The 21,356-nt window shown below is 49.6% G+C and overlaps 1 protein-coding gene across 4 annotated transcripts in view; it reads right to left on the bottom strand.

Annotated features, from left to right (window-relative positions):
- Positions 1 to 21,356, bottom strand: part of UBE3C (ubiquitin protein ligase E3C) — a 1,218,167-nt gene that overhangs the window by 79,788 nt on the left and 1,117,023 nt on the right. For all 4 annotated transcript variants that reach the window (XM_086941492.1, XM_086941495.1, XM_086941493.1 and 1 more), the window contains one exon: positions 13,942 to 14,072. In XM_086941492.1, coding sequence (XP_086797618.1) covers positions 13,942 to 14,072 — 131 coding nt within the window. The remainder of the gene's footprint in view (positions 1 to 13,941; positions 14,073 to 21,356) is intronic.

The raw sequence follows: 21,356 nt of genomic DNA, 5'->3' as shown, positions 1-21,356 counted from the left end.
AACTGACAAGTAAGAAAATGCCAAAAAAGGTTCAGTGGACAGCGAGCTGTCAAAAAGCATTCGATGACCTAAAGCAGGCCATGTGCACGGCGCCTATCCTCAAGAGTCCGGACTACTCCAAACCATTCATTGTCCAAACAGATGCTTCTGAGTTGGGTGTGGGAGCTGTTCTTTCTCAACTGAATTTTGATGGTCAAGACCAGCCCATTGCTTTTATAAGTAGACGGCTGACCCCTAGAGAGAAGAATTGGTCAGCTATTGAGAGGGAGGCCTTTGCTGTGGTTTGGGCCCTGAAGAAGCTGAGGCCATACTTGTTTGGCACTCACTTCAAGATTCAGACCGACCATAAGCCCCTCTTGTGGCTAAATCAGATGAAGGGTGAAAACCCCAAACTGCTTAGGTGGTCCATTTCCCTACAGGGGATGGACTTCACAGTGGAACATAGACCTGGTACTGATCATGGCAATGCCGATGGGCTCTCCAGATATTTCCACTTAGAACAAGAAGACTTACCTGGTCAAGGTTAGTTAGTTGTTCCGACGTTTGGGGGGGGGTCATGTAGGAGAGTAGGGTCTGCAATCCTATGATCACCCAGATTTTTTGCTTTTGTTTCACTGGTTTACGACTTTCTCTGGCTGTGGGCCTGCCAATCAGACCCACAGCCTGGCTGTTCTCTTTCTAAATTACGAGATGTACCCTAGGTGCATATACCAATTGGTACTGGGCCACCTTATCAGACCCTGTAACTCAGGGCGTAGGTGTACCCAGGGCCGCCAGGGGCTGCAGCATGTATTATGCCACCCCTGGCTGGCCTTCTAAATTTGACACAACTGGCTGCACGACAGCTGGGGCGAAGACGTGTAATCACCCTTTGCTTTAGATATAGTAGCTCTATATCTAACCATACAATGGACACCCGAGTCCCTATCAGTCACTCCTATGGCAGGCCTTGACAATCCTGAAGGCAGAGTGCATGGGCTCGTGTGAACTAAGCTCTGGCCCGAGCCGAGCCCGGTTGCAGCTTGCGGAATCAAGACCCAATGGCTGTTCCATGATAACGCGTACCATATAGGTAACTTCGGTGTCGCGTTATCAAGACATGTCGAGTAAGGTGTCATACAAATCGGGATGCTGCCCTCTCATCAACTCTGGCGACGAGGTTAGCATTCCGCCCTTCTAGAGGGACACGACATGTACGTGACTGTGAACCCCGGTTAAAGTTAACGAAAGCCTCAGCTCCACAAAATGGATGCTGCCACCACAGACACAAGTCTGACCTCCTGCTGCTGGGAGTCCTTCCAGCGAGGAGCACTTGGACAAAGGGTTTCCTGTCGAGGGCAGTGTTCGCACCGTCCCAGACAGGGTTTGTGTATTCTGGGTAGGTAGGGCTTTTGCGAGAAGGTGACTGCGGAGTGGCACCCCGGTGCTCACTACGCATCTGCCGGTTAGAACCAGTTCCAGGGGCGACAGCCCTGGCCTGGGGAAAGTCCGGCAGGGGAGAGGGGTGTAACTACCCCCCTTTCTGGTCCCACCCTTAGGGCAGGACCTAGTCATGTACCCACCCCTTTCTTTAGGATAAAGGCCGGAGCGGGGACCCTTCCAAATTAGATCATCTTTGAATCAAGAATACTTTCTACGAAAGGACTTCAAGACTCTTCTCAAGATTTCTCCCTTGTGGCTAAGGAGTAGTCACCCTGCATCAGCGGGCACCATCTAAGAACTCTGCGGTTTGCTGTAAGTCCTTCCTCGAGGAATCCGACGGCCCAGCTCGACGAGAACCGGCTTCCCTGGCACCTCTGACCTCTACCCACGTCATCAGCTCAGCTGTGATCTGTGGGTGCGACGAGACCTCGAGGGACCGGCCATCATCAGAACCTGCACGCTCTTAAAAACCAGCACGACCATCGAGGTAACTCTCTGGTGAGTGCTCTGGGGTCCGAGAAGCCCCGACCCTGAGCCGCTCCAGCACCGAAGTGCAGTCTCCCAGCATCTCCACGATCTGCGTGGGGCCCTTCTGCTCGCTGCTCAGCACGTTGTCTGGTCACTTGCCGCTGGCTCGTGCCCTTCTGTGACGACGACCAAGAATCAACATTGCCGGTCTGGTTGCTCCAGACTGGCCCCTGCTTCCATCTTTTGAGAGGCACCCCGGACCCTCCTGGTCCACCCAAGACGCCGACAGCGACATCCGTCGTGGGACAGCTCGCACCTCCACCGTGATCGCCGACAAACGCCTCCCGGTCCGAGAGACTGCAGAGCCTAGCGTCGCCCACTCACCTGGTCGAGGTGACGGCCAACCGGTGCCTTCCTGGTACCCTCTAACTACTGGCTAGTAGTACGAACTTGGTCCCCTCTGCTTTCAGGTTTCATCAATCTCCGATCCAGGCTTGGATCTCTACGAACTATTCAACACTGGTCGCCGGCCAGCAACTCCTTTTCTTCCGGCTCCTGGCTCGTCAGCGAAGACCCCGACGCCTGTAAGACTTGTGCAGCCGCAGCCCTCGTGGCTAGGTAACTCGGCATTTCGGTGCCTGCATAGCCTCCTTACTCTAGGGTCCCGAGTCCCTCGCTTCCGACTTGCCTTAACCTTTCCGTGTCCCCGGACACTTGTTTTAAACTGTGCACTTGAAGTATTTGCTAAAGAGATTTGGTTTGTGCTTAGTACCCTGTCCTCATAAAGAGTACAGGGCTGTTGTGATTCTTAATAAATATACTGTTTATTTTCATAACACTTGTGTGGTGTCCTTTCACTGGGTGTTCAAGGGGTACATGTGTGGTAAACAGCTGGCTTAACGCGCCCTCTCGAGTCTTTAGCCTTAGACTGCTCGTATCCATGCTACTAGGATAGCTGGTCTATAGGTTGACTTACAACCAAACACCATAAGGGTCGTTGGAACGATACATAGCGGTCGCTAGAATAGCGAACGTTGCATATCGGGCCAACTTCTCACACTTTGTCAAGGAGTGCTTGGCCCACATAAATATCCCATTTGTTACGAAGGGGTTGGAGTGGTATCGCTGCTATTGTGCGGATCCCTTTGTAAAGCTATTTTGTTAAATGTCGCCCGTTTCCGATCAAATATTGCATAGTAAGTAGTGCATGCGTTGCCGGTTCTATCCCCCTGGGGCCAAAGTGGTACGTATGTAGCAAGAGATACTGATGTGTAGAAGAAACAGCGTGTTAGGCACTCTGTGCTCTTGGACAAATGCATCGTGGGGCATTAGGGTACCATCCTTGAAGAATGCGCCCACCGTGTGCACTTCCGCATCCTCCATGCCAACATTGTCCTATTTGTAACCCTGCCTAGTTGTGTGGAGATCCCCAGAAGAGGGATAGTGGGGGCGTATGGAGTCATTGTTTTGGTGTCTCTTATAGCATTCCTCCAATACAATAACGCAACTCTCAGTAAATGGAGCGCCGTTGGGGGAATCCTGCTGTTGGGCAACAGTAGTGTATGTATATCACCCCTTTGCCAAGCTAATTGGGACATGCTTATCTTCTGCAGGTTCCGCCCCGCCAGCCAATACGCCATCCACTGTAATTGACTCGCGTAGCAGTAAGCTTTCAGGTCAGGGACCCCCCATTTACTCTGTTTAGCATCTAGTTGTAGTTTTGTGATCCCAATAAGTCTCCGACCTTTGCCCCACATTAATTCAATCAGTAGCGAGGACTGTAGTTTAAATATCTGTGCCGGTACCATAATGGGTAAATTAGTGAAATAATACAGTAACCTAGGTAGCATCACCATTATGGCGATTGCCACCTTGCCTTTCACCGATATAGGCAGGAGGCCCATAACTTTACTTGGGACCTGAGGGTAGTTATAGTGCAATATAAGTTGCCATCTAGAAGATCTGTTGCGTCCCTATATATATTTATTCCTAGATATTTGAAAGTAATAGGTGCTATTTGGAATGACCAGTTCCCAGAGCCTAGTGTTCCAGTGCGTATTGTGTCGGTAAAAAAATAAACATAGGACTTGCTCTCATTGATCGAGAGCCCGGAACGTGTCTGGAACGTAGCAAATGTGGAAGGTATGGGTTCATAGTTCCCATCTAGGTTCCTGAAATACAATATTAAGTCGTCGGCATATGCGGAGACAATATGTGTGCTGGGTCCCATTACAATCCCCTTATGTCCTGCTACAGAGCGTAGTTTAAGTAGTCCTCCGGGGCTGCTTTCCCGATCAGCTAATCTGGACTGAATTTCCCTGCATACCTGTATTTTGTGAGCCCGGACATTATTGGAGCTCAATCCCGGCGCACCCGCTGTTTGCACTTTTGTTGGGCTCCCTGCTCTCCCTGCTCGCCCCCGCCGACGCACAGCTGAAACATCATAGCGGCCGCCGTGCGGGGGTGAGCTTGCTGTGTGGGACCACAAACACCAGAGGACACTGCGGCCGGAAGCCGCGCTACACGGAAAAGCGCCAGGAGGCGCATATATTGCATCACCACTCTTGGAGGAGCGGGGCTGCTTTGCCGATCAGCTAATCTGGACTGAATTTCCCCGCATACCTGTATTTTGTGAGCCCGGACATTATTGGAGCTCAATCCCGGCGCACCCGCTGTTTGCACTTTTGTTGGGCTCCCTGCTCTCCCTGCTCGCCCCCGCCGACGCACAGCTGAAACATCATAGCGGCCGCCGTGCGGGGGTGAGCTTGCTGTGTGGGACCACAAACACCAGAGGACACTGCGGCCGGAAGCCGCGCTACACGGAAAAGCGCCAGGAGGCGCATATATTGCATCACCACTCTTGGAGGAGCGGGGCTGCTTTGCCGATCAGCTAATCTGGACTGAATTTCCCCGCATACCTGTATTTTGTGAGCCCGGACATTATTGGAGCTCAATCCCGGCGCACCCGCTGTTTGCACTTTTGTTGGGCTTCCTGCTCTCCCTGCTCGCCCCCCGCCGCCGCACAGCTGAAACATCATAGCGGCCGCAGTGCAGGGGTGAGCTAGCTGTGTGGGACCACAAACACCAGAGGAGACTGCGGCCGGAAGCCGGGCTACACGGAAACGCGCCAGGAGGCGCATATATTGCATCACCACTCTCGGTGGATCGGGGCTTCTTTGCCGATCAGCTAATCTGGACTGAATTTCCCCGCATACCTGTATTTTGTGAGCCCGGACATTATTGGAGCTCAATCCCGGCGCACCAGCTGTTTGCACTTTTGTTGGGCTCCCTGCTCTCCCTGCTCGCCCCCCGCCGCAGCACAGCTGAAACATCATAGCGGCCGCCGTGCGGGGGTGAGCTTGCTGTGTGGGACCACAAACACCAGAGGACACTGCGGCCGAAAGCCGCGCTACACGGAAATGCGCCAGGAGGCGCATATATTGCATCACCACTCTCTGCGTCGCGGGTGCGCCCGGGGCTAAGCCCGGGCAAAGGTCGGGCCCTCTGAGGCCCTCAGAGACCGTAGGAGACTGGGCTGGGCCCCCCCTTATCGACGAACATTCAATGATAAAGACTCCTTGCGTAACATTGTAGTAAGCTGGTTCATTCAAAACATTCAACTTGGTTGTTAAAAATCTATATTTATCGACCTGCTTGAGATGACTTTGTTAGAGTGGTTTAAATAGGCCCCTACAATTTTTTCTAACACTATATAAGCAAAACTGGTTATACAAGGATACAAATCATGAGCAGGACGTTTAGAAATGCAGGATTTGAATCACAAAAGCATGCAAACAATCTCATAAAGAGATACCAAGAACACCAATTGCTTGTTGCTTTTTAACCACTTTGTGCTATATCGCTATCCATATACTGAACAGTGTGTTCCTTCACAGGTCATGCCCCTGACGAAGGGACCACCATCCCGAAATGCACTGGGCTCAACGAAACTTCATGTTGATATTTTGATTGCAATGTAATTTTGATACATTAATTTCGACATTCATTGTTTAGAAATTGTTTTGTTGTTATGTTTACGTTGAAATCAATGATGGAAAATTGATAGTGTTTTATATATATATGTACACACATTTGAAAATAGCAATAACAAATGGAAAATAAATTTAATCATGAAGGAATTTAACTAACTGTAGTCAAGACTACAGATTGTTTTCAGAGACTCGCGGTCTCACACACCAGTGCATTTTCCAGCCCTAGATACCTTTAGAACTTGTGCCTCGACCAGAGACAGTTGTGGTCTGGATCCATGGTGGACATTTGGCCGTTGCATCAACAACAGGGTATAAAACAAGACATCTTATGAGTTAGCATGCCAGTGTTTGCACCAGTTGCAACCGTTTTTAAGAAATTCTTTTCTTCCACAGAACGTAAAATAAAGCTCCTGATGCATCAAAAGGTGCAGAAAGAATGGTACTAATGTGAGGGTGCTGGTCCTATATGACCTGATGACGTTATCATGACCCCATACCCATTTTAATAATGGAGCCTGCAAACTCTGCCAGATTGCTATAGTGAATGATTCTGGACCCCTTCCCATTTAAATGGGTTAACACCTTCTTTGGGTGCGGTAAAACGCACTTTCTTTTGCAACTGGAGTTTGGTTGCAAAACATTGATGCATCCCTTAATAAACTGCTATTTGGAAGAGACGCCCTAAACACGCTCCTTCCAAATAGCACTTCGTTATGGGTTTCTAAACCCATAGCACAAGTTACTACTTGTGTAACGATATATCTGTAAGAGACATTAGTTAGTGATATATTCCTTACCTTAGAATATCACCAGGCGTCAGACTGAATCCGGATATTTTTGCGCAGCAATACCCCTGCGCGTCGGTACGCGTCGTCTGCGGCTCCACGTCCGTCGCCGGCGTCGTTAGCGCCGGAATGACGTCGGAGTACTTAGACGCCGCCCATGCGCGCTGACGTCAGTTCTGATACACTGCTTTTCCGCGCCAGATATGCAGAGCCATGATAGAACCAACACTGGTGCCATGAAACTAGGGCCCTGAAAGGGGATGACCTTAACCCTAGATATCGGATCGCAGAACGGGGAGGATGGGTGGGTCGGTAAGGAATCTATCACTAACTAATGTCTCTTACAGATATATCGTTACACAAGTAGTAACTTGTGCATCTGAAAGAGACACGTTAGTGATAGATTCCTTACCTTAGAATAGATACCCCAGCAATACCAACCCCGGTGGTGGGTCTGCGAACCAATAATCACACCAGAAAGTCCTGGAGGACGGAACGGCCAAAGAAGCATCCCTCCGGACTTGACTGTCCAGGCAGTAGTGTCTTGCGAACGTGTGCAGCAAGGCCCACGTAGCTGCCTGGCAAATGTCCTGTAAGGGGACTTCTCGGCCCAAGGCAGTTTTCGCTGTGGCTCGAGTGGAATGAGCCCGCAATCCAGCAGGGGGCTCCTTTTTGGCCATGGAGTAACATGCCTGAATACACAAGATGATCCACGGCGAGATGGTCCTCTTGTGTACCGCCTTTCCCTTCTTCGCGCCCACGTAACCAACAAACAGTTGGTCATCCACCCGGAACTGGCGTGTGCGATCCAAGTAATAAGAGAGCGCACGTTTTGGGTCTCTTCCTCTTTCGAGGGATGCAGAGGCGGAAAGAAAGTGGGCAAGGTAATGGACTGCCCGATGTGGAAGGCTGTGACAACCTTGGACAGAAAGGAAGGGCTTGTCTGTAACACAACCTTGTCCGGATGAACAGAGAGGAAAGGTGGAGTAGAAGAAAGAGCCTGGAGCTCACTCACTCTCTTGGCAGAGGTGATGGCAACTAGGAAAGCAGTCTTCAGAGTAAGAAGACGGAGAGGACAGTTATGGAGCGGCTCAAAGGGAGCACACATGAGATAAGTAAGCACAAGATTCAAGTCCCACTGGGGCATCACGAAGGGAACATGAGGGAACATGTGAGTGATGCCCTTCAGAAACCTATTTTACAATGGGGGACTTGAATAAGGAAGGCTGATCAGGTAGCCGTAAGAAGGCGGAAAGAGCAGAGCCCTGCTGGGCAAGGGAGAGAAGAAAAAGTAAAACTTCAGAAAGAGGGGCAGAGAGAGGATCCACAGACTTTGCTGTGCACCATGCCACAAATCTGTTCCACCTGCAGGCTTATACCGACTTTGTGGAGGGCCGCCTGGCCGCCAGAATGATATCACAGACTTCGGGAGGCAAGTCAAATGGCCTAAACTGCCGCCGCTCAATCTCCAAGCTTGTAGGTGGAGACTGGACAGGTTCGGGTGCAGGAGCGTCCCCTGCTGCTGCTACAGAAGGTCCTCCCAAAGAGACAGATGAATCGGGGGATCGACTGACATGCTGAGTAGCTCGGGATACCAGTATCTTCGTGCCCAGTCCGGAGCCACAAGAATAACCTGGGCCCGGTCGCGCCTGATCTTCTTCAGCACTCTGGGCAGAAGTGGTATAGGCGGAAAGGCGTACAACAGACCGCAACTCCACTCGCGACGAAAAGCGTCTCCGAGCGAGTGCCACCTTGGAAATTCCAACGCGCAGAACTGATGACATTGCGCGTTCTCTACTGTGGCGAATAGAATTCTTTAAATGATCTCAGGATAGAGTAGGCAGGCTATCATTAGTTTGACCATATATGTCAACACGGGAGAATCAATTACTTTTGTCTATAGGTCTAGAATGGGAAGTATTAAGATATATAATACCCATCAGTCTTTATTAAGATAGCACGTTTCACACTGGCTCTGCATATGTGTTGTTTTAAAATATTAGAACCAGTAGACATCGCCTGAAATGGCATTCTCATCAAAATCACCATAATGATCACAGAATTTTTATTTAATGCACTTAAGGCATTAATTATTGTATACCACTCCTTGGATAGTATAATAAATTGCTAAAGATGTGGTGTGGACCAATCACAGTCCTTTCCTGAAAATGTGACAAACAACTTGTCTTGGTGGATGTTGATATGTAGAACACACCACTAACCATTTATCAACCCTTGTAGGTACACTGTGAAGGTGGCCGATCATTGTAATGCTGTTGACTGTAAGCAACATTGCTTGAATGCTGTTGACTGTAAGCAACATTGCTTGAATTTTGTCATGGTAAAGAATTCGCCATTTTACTATGCACACTTAACAGAGTAAGGTTTTAGACTCCGTCAATTATAAAATGAGTCCCTTCGGTTTTCATATCCACAACAGATTGAATGTTGGGTATAATAAGTATAAATCATTGACATAATTCATCTATAAAGGAACATATACGAATGTAGTTATAGTGTCCTTGAGTGCCTGTGGCTGACACCTTGAATATAGTAAATAACTATGAAATTCTATAAATATCCACAGTTTTCATGTTGTGAGTGTTTAATGTAGGAGCATTTTTGAAATCACATGTTTTAATGTAGTATTGTTATAGTCATATGATGTATATCTTATTTTATGTATTTTCATTTTCAGATATTGTTTTAAGTGGGATATCAATTTTAATCCTGAGGAAGGTTTTTGGCCTTGAATATCTGTTTGCCATAACCGAAACGCGTCGATGCACTGTTTTGTGGAGAAATATTTTTAGATAAGAAGCTCATGTGACTGTGAATTTGGATATATCTTCATGAAGCATATCTTATTGAACCATTGAATTTGGTGTTCCTTTTCTCCTTTTTAATTGGAATTATTTTCCTTTTATATTGTCCCATTTTTTGTGTAATGAATTTTTGATGTATTATAATATGTTCACTAAAATCTGGTTTTTAACTTGCTGAAATAAAATGTACATTTTTTCTGTATGACTATTGCATGTTTTTTCATTATTTGCTCCACATTTGTTAATGTAGGTCAATTTTCTCTGTTTTGTATAAAAATTGTGGTTTCCTTTCAAGTTCACCCAAAAGGGAAAACTTTATTGACAATTGTGTCCTTTGGTACCCTACCCCTTTGGTTTGTTTGGGTCCCTCTCTTTTGCTAGAGGCGAATAGATCTAACCAAGGCTCTCCCCATTGGTGAAAGAGGCCTTACGCCACGTCCGAGTTCAGACGCCATTCGTTATCCATCATGCTCCGACGGCTGAGTTCATCCGCCCTGGCATTCAGAGAGCCTGCCAGGTGTTGAACCACCAGGGTCACGCCCTGATGTTCCAGCCACTGCCAGAGGCGCAGAGCCTCCTGGCATAGGGTCAACGACCCCACCCCGCCCTGTTTGTTGCAGTACCACATGGTGGTGGTGTTGTCCGTGAACACCTGCACTACACTCCCCCGGACAGAGGGGAGGAATGCCATCAGTGCTAGACGAATCGCCCGCAGCTCCAGAAGGTTGATGTGGAGCTGGGACTCCGCCGGAGACCAGAGGCCTCTGATCTCCGTCTCTCCCCAGCCCTGGAGGGACGCGTCCGTCACAACCACGTGCTCCGGGTGGGGTAGAGAGAGGGATCTGCCACTGACCCAATCGCGGTCCGTGAGCCACCACTGCAATTGTTTCGCAGTGCCCTCCGAGATCACGACATGATCGGACAAGTTGCCCTGATGCTGGGCCCACTGAAACTTCAGGTCCCACTGCAGAGCCCGCATCCGCCACCGGGTGTGATGCACCAGAAGGATGCAGGAGGCCATCAGCCCCAGAAGCCGCAGCGTCAACCTGACCGAGACTCAGGATAAAGGCTGAAAGATGGGAATCAGAGCCTGTATATCCCGAACCCGCTGTTCGGGAGGGTAAACCCAAAACTGCGCCGAGTCGAGAACCGCTCCGATGAAGAGGAGCTTCTGAGAGGGACACAGGTGCGACTTCGGCATGTTGATGGAGAACCCCAGCAAGTGCAGAAGGTCGGCCGTAGTCTGGAGGTGGCTGACGACTGTCTGGGGCGAGCCCGCCTTTAACAACCAGTCGTCTAGGTAGGGGAAGACTGACACCCCTAACCTGCGCAGATGAGCTGCGACCACCGCCATCACCTTCGTGAACACCAGTGGGGCGCTGGTAAGGCCGAAGGGGAGCACGGTAAACTGAAAGTGCTCTTGGCCCACCGTGAACCACAGGTAACGCCGGTGGGTCGGCAGGACGGGGATGTGAAAATAAGCGTCCTGCAAGTCCAACGCTACCATCTAGTCTTCTGGGTCCAGGGCAGCTAAGACCTGAGCCAAAGTCAGCATCTTGAACTTCTCCTTCTGGAGGAAGCCGTTGACGTTCCGCAGGTCCAAGATAGGGCGTAGGCCTCCTTTGCCCTTCTTGGGTACCAGAAAGTAGTGGGAGTAACATCCACACCCTACTTCTGGCCCAGGAACGCGCTCGATGGCCCCCTTGGCCAAGAGGGCTGTGACTTCCTCCTGCAGAAGTTGCAAGTGATCCCCCGACACGCGGTGGCATTGCGGTGGCATGGATGGAGAGGTCGCCTCAAAGGGGAGGGAGTAGCCCCTTCGGACAATCTCTAGCACCCACCTGTACGATGTGATAGTGCGCCAGTGGGAGAGGTGATGGCGAACCCTGCCTCCCACAGGCGTCACATGGGCCTGAAAACTCGGAAGGTTTTGAGGCGGGTGCTGTGGAGGGGGGTATGGACTGGCCTCGCCGCTGTCCCCGACCGCCGCCACGGTGGTTTCCACGGCCGCCACCGCGCTGTTGAACATTCTGCGGCGCGTGGCTGGCAGCACGTGTGGGGGTGCCCCTTCCGTGGCCACAAAAGGAGCGAAAGGCACCCGATTGCTGATGTGGGCCCGAGAGGCACAAGGACTTGGCCGTAGCCCTGGAGTCCTTAAAAGTTCCAGCGCATGGTCTGCCTTGTCGCCGAAGAGGTGACGGCCATCAAACGGCATGTCCAGAAGTGTGGTCTGGACATCGGCCGAGAAGTTGGGGGACCTCAACCATGCGTGGCGTCGAACCGCCACCGTCGCTGCCATTGCCCTGCCCAGTGAGTCCGTGGTATCCAGCCCACACTGGATGGAATAAAGCGCTGCATCTCGGCCCTCCACGAGGGTTTGGGCGAGTTTAGCCCGGACCTCCTCCGGACATTGTGGCAGCACGTCCGCAACCGCGTCCCACAGAGTGTGGGTGTAGCCGCCCAAGAGACAGGCGGTATTGACTGACCGCAGCCCTGAGCTTAGGGACGAGAACACTTTCTTCCCGAACTGTTCATATCTCTTAGATTCTCCGTTTCGGGCGGGGCCGACTGGAACGCGGTCTGGGAATTAGAGGCCTGGATGACCAGGCTCTCGTAGGGTGGGATGGGTGGACAAAAAGCAAGGGTCGCCCGGGGCCGGGCGGTAGCGTCTGGCCACGTTCCTATCCACAGGCGGACCCGTAGCGGGCTTGGACCAAGTGCCCACAAGAACTTCACACAAGGCCTCATTGAACGGCAGTAGAGGCTCACTGGAGCTTGACTGTGGTTTGAGGACCTCAGTGAGGAGGTTAGTCCTCATGGCCGCGACGGGGAGCTCAAGGTTTAGGGCCTTGGCCGCCCTCGTCAACACTACACTATATGTAGACCCCTCCTCCGAAGCCACGGTCGGAGGGGAGACAAATCCAGTGTATGGCGAAGTGCCAATACCACTGGCCTCCCCAAGCTCATATGTCCAGTCCTGTTGAGACTGGCACGCCAGTGCCAGAGGGTCCTCAAACCCCTCCCAATCTCCCTAGTCACCTGTGTCCTGTAAAACAGGATTAGTAGACAGAGCCTCCTCATGGAGATAAAAATCTCCAAAGGCCAACGGAATCGGACCGTAGGGAACATTGGGTACGGTGTCCACAGCGGGCGCCGGGGGCGACACCCGTGGGACCGGCGCCGGTGAGGTCGACCGGCGACGACCCGGATACGGTGAGGTCCTATGGCGCCGAGACCGAAGTCGCTGGCGGCGCCGGGGCCGAAGCACCCGACGGCGTCGGGGCCGGAGCACCCGACCCGCTAGGGTCTCCAGTCGGGACCGTTGGGCCCGGAGGTGCCACGGAACCCGACTGAGGAGGGAGGGACCTCATGGCCATGAGGTACCGCTCGATCTCCTCCGGCGCCGTGCCGTGCCCAGGGACCCGAAGGTGTGGGGCAGGCAGCGATGCTTGCGACTCCTGCGGAGCCGCGTGGGCGGTGTCGCCCGAGCCCCCGGCCTCATCGTGCGTGCGTCGGGGTGGGTCGGAGGAATGATGACGCCTCTCCGACCTCTCATGCCTCTGACCTGTGGACTTGGAGCCTGACGACCGGTGTCCACTCCCGGAGCTGCGATGACTCCAACCCCGCGACCTGTCCCTCGACCTCCCGTGGGACCGGGACCTGGACCTGGAGTGGCGCGGGGCCGACTGCCGAAGCTCGAGCCGCTTGCGGGACCGCTCCCGCCTAGCCTTCGACGTCAGGGCCCAGCAGTCGGAGCAGGTGCGGTTGTCGTGATCGAGGCATAAGCACTTCAGGCACCGGTGATGGGGGTCCGTAACCGACATCAGTCGGTCGCACTTCGAGCAGGGTTTGAACCCGGGCATCCCTACCGGCACCGATAGAGTCGAAGACTCGAAGAAAGAAATGATCAAAAAAGATCAAAAGTTTAGTCAAAAAATGACTAGGGGTAGAGCTTCTCCGGATCTGCGGTAGCTGGCGCGGAAAAAAGAAGAACTGACGTCAGCGCGCATGGGCGGCGTCTAAGTACTCCGACGACGTAATTCCGGCGCTAAAGACGACGATGACGGACGCGGAGCCGCAGACGACGCCTACCGACGCGCAGGGGTATTGCTACGCAAAAATTTCCGGATCCAGTCTGACGCCTGGGGATATTCTAAGGTAAGGAATCTATCACTAACGTGTCTCTTTCAGATTTGTGATTTGGTAACCTGTTATCCAGTCACAAAATGGGTTTAGTACATAATAAATAGACATTTTACAGATGCCAACCCTGTGATTTTGCAAACCGCAGGCATTGTGACCACAAAATTGCTTTGTACATCAGACCCCTAGCTCAGGGAAGTTTGCAGGTGAGTAACATTACATTATCTTCTCCGATTATCTCAGTTTTCAGCGATTTGGACTTTCAAAGTAAATCAACTTATAATGAGCAGAATGAGGTATGAGTACCTTAAACCCCAAAAGGGGTGGTCGAGAACAGCTCGTTACAAATTTGAGCAACTGCCGCTTTTCCTCATCAGTGAAGCCTTCAACAACCCTCCAGAAGATTTTTATTACAGGATGATCCGGAGCATAGCCACCTAAAAAAACAGACACTATTTGTAATTAACCCCAAAAATTAATTTTCCTTAGCATGGTTAATCTCGAGTGAGGACATGAATGAAGTCCTTAGAACATTGTAAAACCAGCAGAATAAAAATATACATTTTATAATAGTACCAGAAGCTAATTAGACCATAAACATTAAACTAGGCACAATGATAACAAGATTAGCCATTTATAAAGTGGACTACAGGTAGAAAAAAAGCTGCAGTTGTTTAGTGGTTCTTGGGGTTACAAAGATTACTTGCCTCAGGCAATATTGCTTTTTTATTTATCATTTTAGAAAACAAGCATAATGAACATCAAAATGGAAACCCTATAGGCAGTATTAGTGAATTGAAGACATGGCAGACATAATAAGCGAGGCAAGGCATAAAAGTGGCAGGGCAAGACATGGGGTGCCGTCTCTTAGTAGAGGGCATAAGTCCCGGCCCTCCACTCCATGGGTGGAGTGATGTACGGGGCCTCCCAGAAGATTTCCAAATTTTAGCATGTGGACTCGGCTGTGTGTTCCGCCTATTATATACCCTCCTTCTTTCAAACTCTTAATCCTCTCCTGCTCCCTTTCTCATACTACTTTCCCCTACAGCATTGTGTTTACACACACCTCAGGGATCTGGCCGGACTGTCTATTCTGCTCCTTTAATTAGGGGGTGGCATCTTGTCCGGGAGCAGTTAATTGGTTTACCATCTCCTCTCATCTTTCCAGATCACACCAGATCACACTCAGCATGTTCATGTGTTTTAACCAAGTGTAAAAGCCTTCTTTCAGTTAAGGCCCATTTCTGTAAATCCTTCCTCCACAAGGTGGTCTGCAGTGATGCAGAAGCCATCCAGTGGATCACGATATGCCGTTAAGCTAGCAGAAGGCGCAAAGAGGCAACAAGGGTACATATTCTCATGCCGGCCCTTTGGGTAGGAAGCAACTCGAGCACACAAAGTCAGGGGTGGCCTCCAGTTTGACGGGCGTAATCCCTCTCAGCTCTGCCAGCACTGTCCGCCAAAACCCTCCCAACAGTAGGCATGCCCAGAACATCTGTAGAAACTAAGGCAATATTCTTTCTGACTGATATGGGTGCTCTCACAGTTCCTTACATGAACACATTCCCAGGTTTCAGGGCAGATGACGTCACTGTTGGGTCCATGCACCCACTGAAAGTGATGTTGGGCATAGGTATAAGGATCCAGGGGATCAGAAAGTCAGCTTCATGATACATTTTTTGCAAGCGTTCCCAGAGGCTAGCAATATTGAGTAGAGCCAAATGAAAATGAACAGAATATTTCAAAAGAACATATACATCAGAAAGAAAGTTAGGAAACTTAAGTAACTTCTTTGAATAATGGATATTGGTAGCAGTAGATTCCTCATATGAATAATTACTCAAGCAGTAATAAAGCAGGAAGACAGAAGGATCCATCCTCAAAATGACAGCACCATATCTTGTGATAGAAAAAGCCTGAATTGCAAAAGAGCTGTCTTGTTTGTCCACATGTCCCATTTGATTCACAACAGATTAACTGCATTGGAACATTTAAAAGAGCTCCACTAGCTGCTTTACCTTCCCAATAATGAGATCGGAAAACTAATGGATCTTGTCCCGCCAGCTCATAACACAGCTTTATGCACAAAACGATCCTGCTAAAAAACATCCATTTTGCAACAGCTTTACATACTGGAGTGCGCTCAAAGCTGATTATAAGGCTGTTATCAAACACTGAATAATGGAGATCTACAAATGTAGGGGTGTGATGCTTGTCTCATATCTAATAGATGTAGCCTTGCTTTCTTCTTGGATTGATGAGACCAAACAAAGACAAAAAGATGGCAAGTTATTTTATGAGAAAGGATGACTTTACTTGTCTCAGTATCTTATCCTTCAGGAATACTTCCAATGGAGGAGTAACCGAAAATGCTCCAGCTGCTTCACCCTTTTGGCTGAACTAAAGGATACTAGAAAAATAGTCCTAGATGACAGAGATTTCAATGGACAGGAATGCATATGCGCAAAGGGCCCAACAATGAGAAATGTCAAGACGAATTTCAAGTCCCACTAAGGGACAAAAAAAGAACTGAAGGTATCCCTTACCAAAGAATCTAGAAACGATTGGCAAGAAGAAACCGTACGCTGAGATTGCCACCTGAAAGCCTCAGTCATCCCTATATTGAAACCTTTCTGTGCAAGAAAAAACACAAATTACAAGACTTTGAAAACTTTCACCTTCAAAAGATAAATCCTTGACTCCTTACACCAAGCAGAACATCTACTAATATTTGCAGCCCTGGTAGGAGAGAATCTGGCACGCAGGCAGAGTTATAGGATCTCCAGTGGGAGCTTGTCATATTTCAGAGTCAACATATGAAGTTCCATGCCAGAAGGCCCAGCTTGGAAAGAGAGTAGTGAAGTAAACTTCTGTGATGAAAAATTAGTTCCTCTTGCAGAAACACACGTGATGAGGGCTTCAGGCTCAGGAGGAGGAGGCTGGTTTATCACAAACATTTTATCCATGTGGAGCAAGGAAAATTATGTGTGCCCTTAGATGTCGGATGTAGTAGATGACCATCTGCATAAAGGGAAAAGGAGGGAAAGTGGAATGTAGTTGAAAAGTCCATGCCAAAGACAGCTCAACCCCCATCAACCATTGTCCCAGGGAGTATCTGTAACACTTCATGTGATGGGCCTCTAAGTGGTATGTCTCCAGAACTCCCCATCAATGAAAGTCTGACTAGTACCTCCGGATGCAATTCTCATTAATTACAGAGCAAACAAAGTCTGCTAAATCAATCAGGCTCAAAAATTTGGAGTCCCTGCTAGATTTGCGGTTGACAGGCCAACTTTTCTATCTATTGCAGTGAACAACAGATGAACGGTTCCCTCAAATAGAGGACTGGAGGAGACATAGCCATGTTTGATTATGCATGCCAGGTCCATACAATTGTCTGTTAAGATGTGTGCATGTTTCTCTCTGAATCTGTGGCAAAATAACTTCTGAGCCAACCTGAATTTTTTTTGTCAAGCAAGTTGAGGTAGGTCTGCGTTTTCTACTAGGGCCACAAGCCATCGGGGGTCATGTCCTCCAGATGCAACTAACACCTTATCTTTTGGCAGCTGGAAAAGTTCCCTCTGAAAAAGTGATCCTGGCGAGTCTCACCCATCCAGGACATGAAAGCAATAACAGAATCACAATTTTGTTTTTCTGGTGGCTGAATACCTGGCTTTACTGCCTTCTCAGTGTCCATTGCAGATGTCTCATAAAACGTTGCACTTGAGATATCACACTGATGCAAAATACAATCAGGTCTAACAAGTGTAACACAGTTCTTGCTAGTTGAAACGTTTGGATTTGAATTAAGCAACTATTCAAGAGAGGTGACACAAGCATCTCCACTGAGGTGAAGGCCCATATTATATGTATACAATTGCCTATACACCTAATTCTCTGGGCAGGAAGATGGGTTGATTACTACAAATTCATTAAGAAACCTGGCTCCAGCAAAAATGATGATTGTATTCCACTGGTGCTTAAAAGTAAGCCTTGGTAGGGACACATTCAACAGCCCAGTCATCCAGGTATTGGTAAAGAAGAATTCCCTGACAAGGGAGATGGACAACTGAAACTGCCATTACCTTGCTAAACACATGCAGAACAAAGGTAGAAGAGCAGAACAATAAAATCTTATTGTTTATCACCCACAACAAAGCACATATTCTGCATATGCTCCTTGACAAATGGTGAAGGTAAATACACATGCATGTTGGAGAAAGTCACCCAGCTTGGAGGATATGAGAAAGATGTTATATCAATCACAAATCTACAATGCAGTGCAACTCATCATCTTTCTTTGGACTATGCAGGAATAACAATCTTTTCTCCTCGGACTCGGGAGACTATTATTGGTGGAGTCAGCGGCACTTGGGTGGTCTTTTGCCCATGGACCCACTAACATCTAAATAGAGGGGGCAGACCGCCAAATCGGCGGGCGGTGAAACTGTCAAAAAAGTTATAGCAGGACCAGATCTAAATCAGGCCCATAGTCTTGCGTACTTTTACACACTTTTATATGTGTAACGCATTAGTGTACATTTTTATAACTTTTCATTGTAAAATGAACACACCTGTATTGACAGTTAAAAACAAATTTGTGTTGCTATGGTGCCTGTGGGTGCTGTGCTTGTGGTGCCTGTGAGATTTAATAATGTGTGTTGTTTGCTATGCAATATGTAAGAAAAGGGGCATAACACATTACTTGCATATATTTTAGAAGCAAACAACATCTACGTGTATTGACACATAAGCCAGTAGTACTTACCAGTCCTGACCTGACAGCGACGGAGTACTGTTAGCCAGCAGAGGAGTCAGCTGGCTTAAAGACGGTGCGCCACTTACGTGACTGGAAACAGTCTGTTGATGCTGATTAAGCCAGCACACAATTAAATATGGCGGGTGCGATACTGTCAGCTTGGTGGAATACTTGGATACTGCACCGCTGTGGGATGACGGGAGTCCCGTCAAGATCTAAATCAGTCCCTAAAGCAATTGTTAACACACTATTCATAGTAAGACAAGTGTAAAACAAAGTTGATTAACGTTGTAGTCATGTAGTAGCAGCAAAGAGAGGACCTGGCCAATGGGGTTCAAGATGGAAACAAAGTGGGAAACTGAAGAAAGGTAGGTTTCTACCTCATTTCCTTTGATTACACAAACTCAAAGTAGGAGGTATCCCTGTCATAGTTTCCGGTACGGAAAGGCACATCGTGATTGGCCCGCAGGTGATCTTGGCTGACTATCGCCAACAGCCGCTTCTGCCTTCGACGCCGTCGATGTGGGTGAAAATTTCAGGCAGACTCTGGTGTCATGGATTTGCTAACATCAAAATAGAGCAGGTGAACCGCCAAGTAGGTGAGCAGCGGAACTGTGGAAAAAGTGACGGCGGGACCAGATCCACCAAGATCTAAATCAGGCCCTACGGCTGTGGCTTCAGCTCCTGCCTCCGCTTGTATGCCTGTGGCCATGCTTGTATGCCTGTGGCCATTTTCCCAGAAGAAGTTACTTACCTTCAGCAGCGCCTTATCTGGTAGAGACTCTTTCTAGCCACAGATTCCTTACCTTAGGATTATCCCCAGGTTTCAGACTGGATCCAGAAATGTTTCTTGAGCAGTACCCCTGAAAGGTGGTAGGTGGTGTCATTTGTCTCCATGTGGCATCGTCCATGTCAGAAGTGACGTGCAAGATGACCTCATAGCCGCCACATCAGTGCGCTCTAATCAGTGACTTTTCAGGAGTTTCAAAGCTAGAAGCGGCGAGCCAAAAGGTACACCGGCCAATGGTGTGGAATACTAGGGCCCTGAAAGTGGAAAGCCCCGTCCCTAGAAATCCATTCGCATAGCAGGGAGAATGGGTCGGTCAGGAATCTGCGGCTAGACAACGTTTCTACCAGATACAGCTTTACCGAAGGCAAGAAACTTGGTCATCTGATAGTAACTTTCAGCCTCAGATTCCTTATCTTAGAATAGATACCCAAGCAATACCATCCCCAGTGGTGGGTCTGTGGACTAATTTCACATGAGGAAGTCCAGGAGGAGTGAATGGGCAAAATGCCCATACCTATGGAACTGAATGTTCAGGCAGTAGTGTTTGGTAAAAGTGTGCAGAAAAGCCATGTTGATACCTGGCAGATGTCCAGGACCTGAGATCCTCGTGCTAACCCAGTGGTTGCAGCTTTAGCTTTGGCGGAATTGATATGCAAACCATCAGGGAGCTGCTTCTTAACCAATGTGTAGCTGTAGGAAGCTGGCTCTCTATATAGTGTACCAAAACGAGGTACACTGTTGTGACACTGGGGGTCGGCTGGGGTTCAGTTATGGGCAACAGGCGGGTTCGTGGTAAAGAAGGCTTTATTGATGAAAACCAGTGATCAGTAGTACTCTTTCTTATAGGGTTGAATCTCCTTGGGGATCTACTCCTGCTGCGCCTTCGTCGGGTGACCTTCTCCTTCTCTCGGACCCCTTCCGGGCTTCGAGGGGGGGATTCGTCCTCGTCGGAGTCCGTCGCTGCGAAAGTATGGTTCTCGTTCCCCAGAAGGTAAAAAGAGAACAAGGGAGGTATCAGCTAACTGTATTAGAACTCGATGTCAGGGTAAGGGAGTGAGGGAAACCACCGGTGCTCTGAATCACTAATGTGCACTATCGTGAATGGGAAGGGCGTGTGCTCAGGGTAGGGGTCCCGGGATGTTAGGTTTCCCGTGGTCTGGTACCTAATGTACCTCTTAGATCCACCCAGCCCCGCAATCGGTCACGCACCTGTGAAAGCCACGCACCTCCCCTGGGTGAGTGGCTGGGCGACTCGCGGGAACGGTGGCCTCCTGGCTTCTCTCCGTCCGTAGCAGGCGCCGACTCTGCTTCCTGTAGGTGACTCTCCGCCTCTCCCCCGGCCTCTGATGTTCCACGCCGCACTCTTCCTCCGCCTCTCCTACTCTCCACTGCCTCCTCCGCTTTCCTTCTTCTCTCGCCGTCCTCTCCTCCGTTCTCCGTATTCACCTCGCACTCCGTCCGCTCCACTCCTTCCTCCTCCGTCCTCCGGGTGATCAAGCACACCTGTGCCTCGGGGTGGAGTCCTTTTGTCGGAAACGAGTAGTATGCCGACTCCTCCCAGTCCGCCTCCTGCCAAGAGTTAAAGGGCCAGTCCTCTCCATCCTTATCGGCAATACCGGCTTCCGTGTCCTGAGAGGGGAGAGATACAGGGGAGTATGGAAGAAGTACATTGTGGTTCACATCCCCGGTGTCCCCCCTGTCACAATGCATTCTGGTAGGTGTAGGCGGCGGTGCCGATCCGGTGACTGGGGACCTCGTGTACACCCCGTTACACACCTCCCCCCTAGGATGCTCCCGATCGGGGAGCGGATGTCTCGAGAGGAAGTCCGCACTCACGTTCTCCGTTCCTTTTGTGTGTCTGACGGTAAAGGAGTAGGGCTGCAACGCCAGAAACCACCTCATTACCCGTGCATTGTTCGATTTATTACGGGCCATCCATAAAAGGGGAGCATGGTCGGTGTACAGATCGAACGGGTGCCCCTCCAAGTAATAAGCAAGCTTCTCCACTGCCCACCTTACCGCCAAACACTCCTTTTCAATAGTCGCATATTTTAACTCCCTTGGGAACAGCTTACGACTCACATACACAATGGGGTGCTCTAGACCATCCGCCCCTTTTTGAGACAACACCGCCCCAATCCCATACTCCGAGGCATCGGTATGAAGTATAAA

This window comes from Lissotriton vulgaris, chromosome 10, assembly GCF_964263255.1.
Source record: "Lissotriton vulgaris chromosome 10, aLisVul1.2, whole genome shotgun sequence".
NCBI lineage: Eukaryota > Metazoa > Chordata > Amphibia > Caudata > Salamandridae > Lissotriton > Lissotriton vulgaris.
This window is presented reverse-complemented; position numbering and strand designations above follow the sequence as displayed.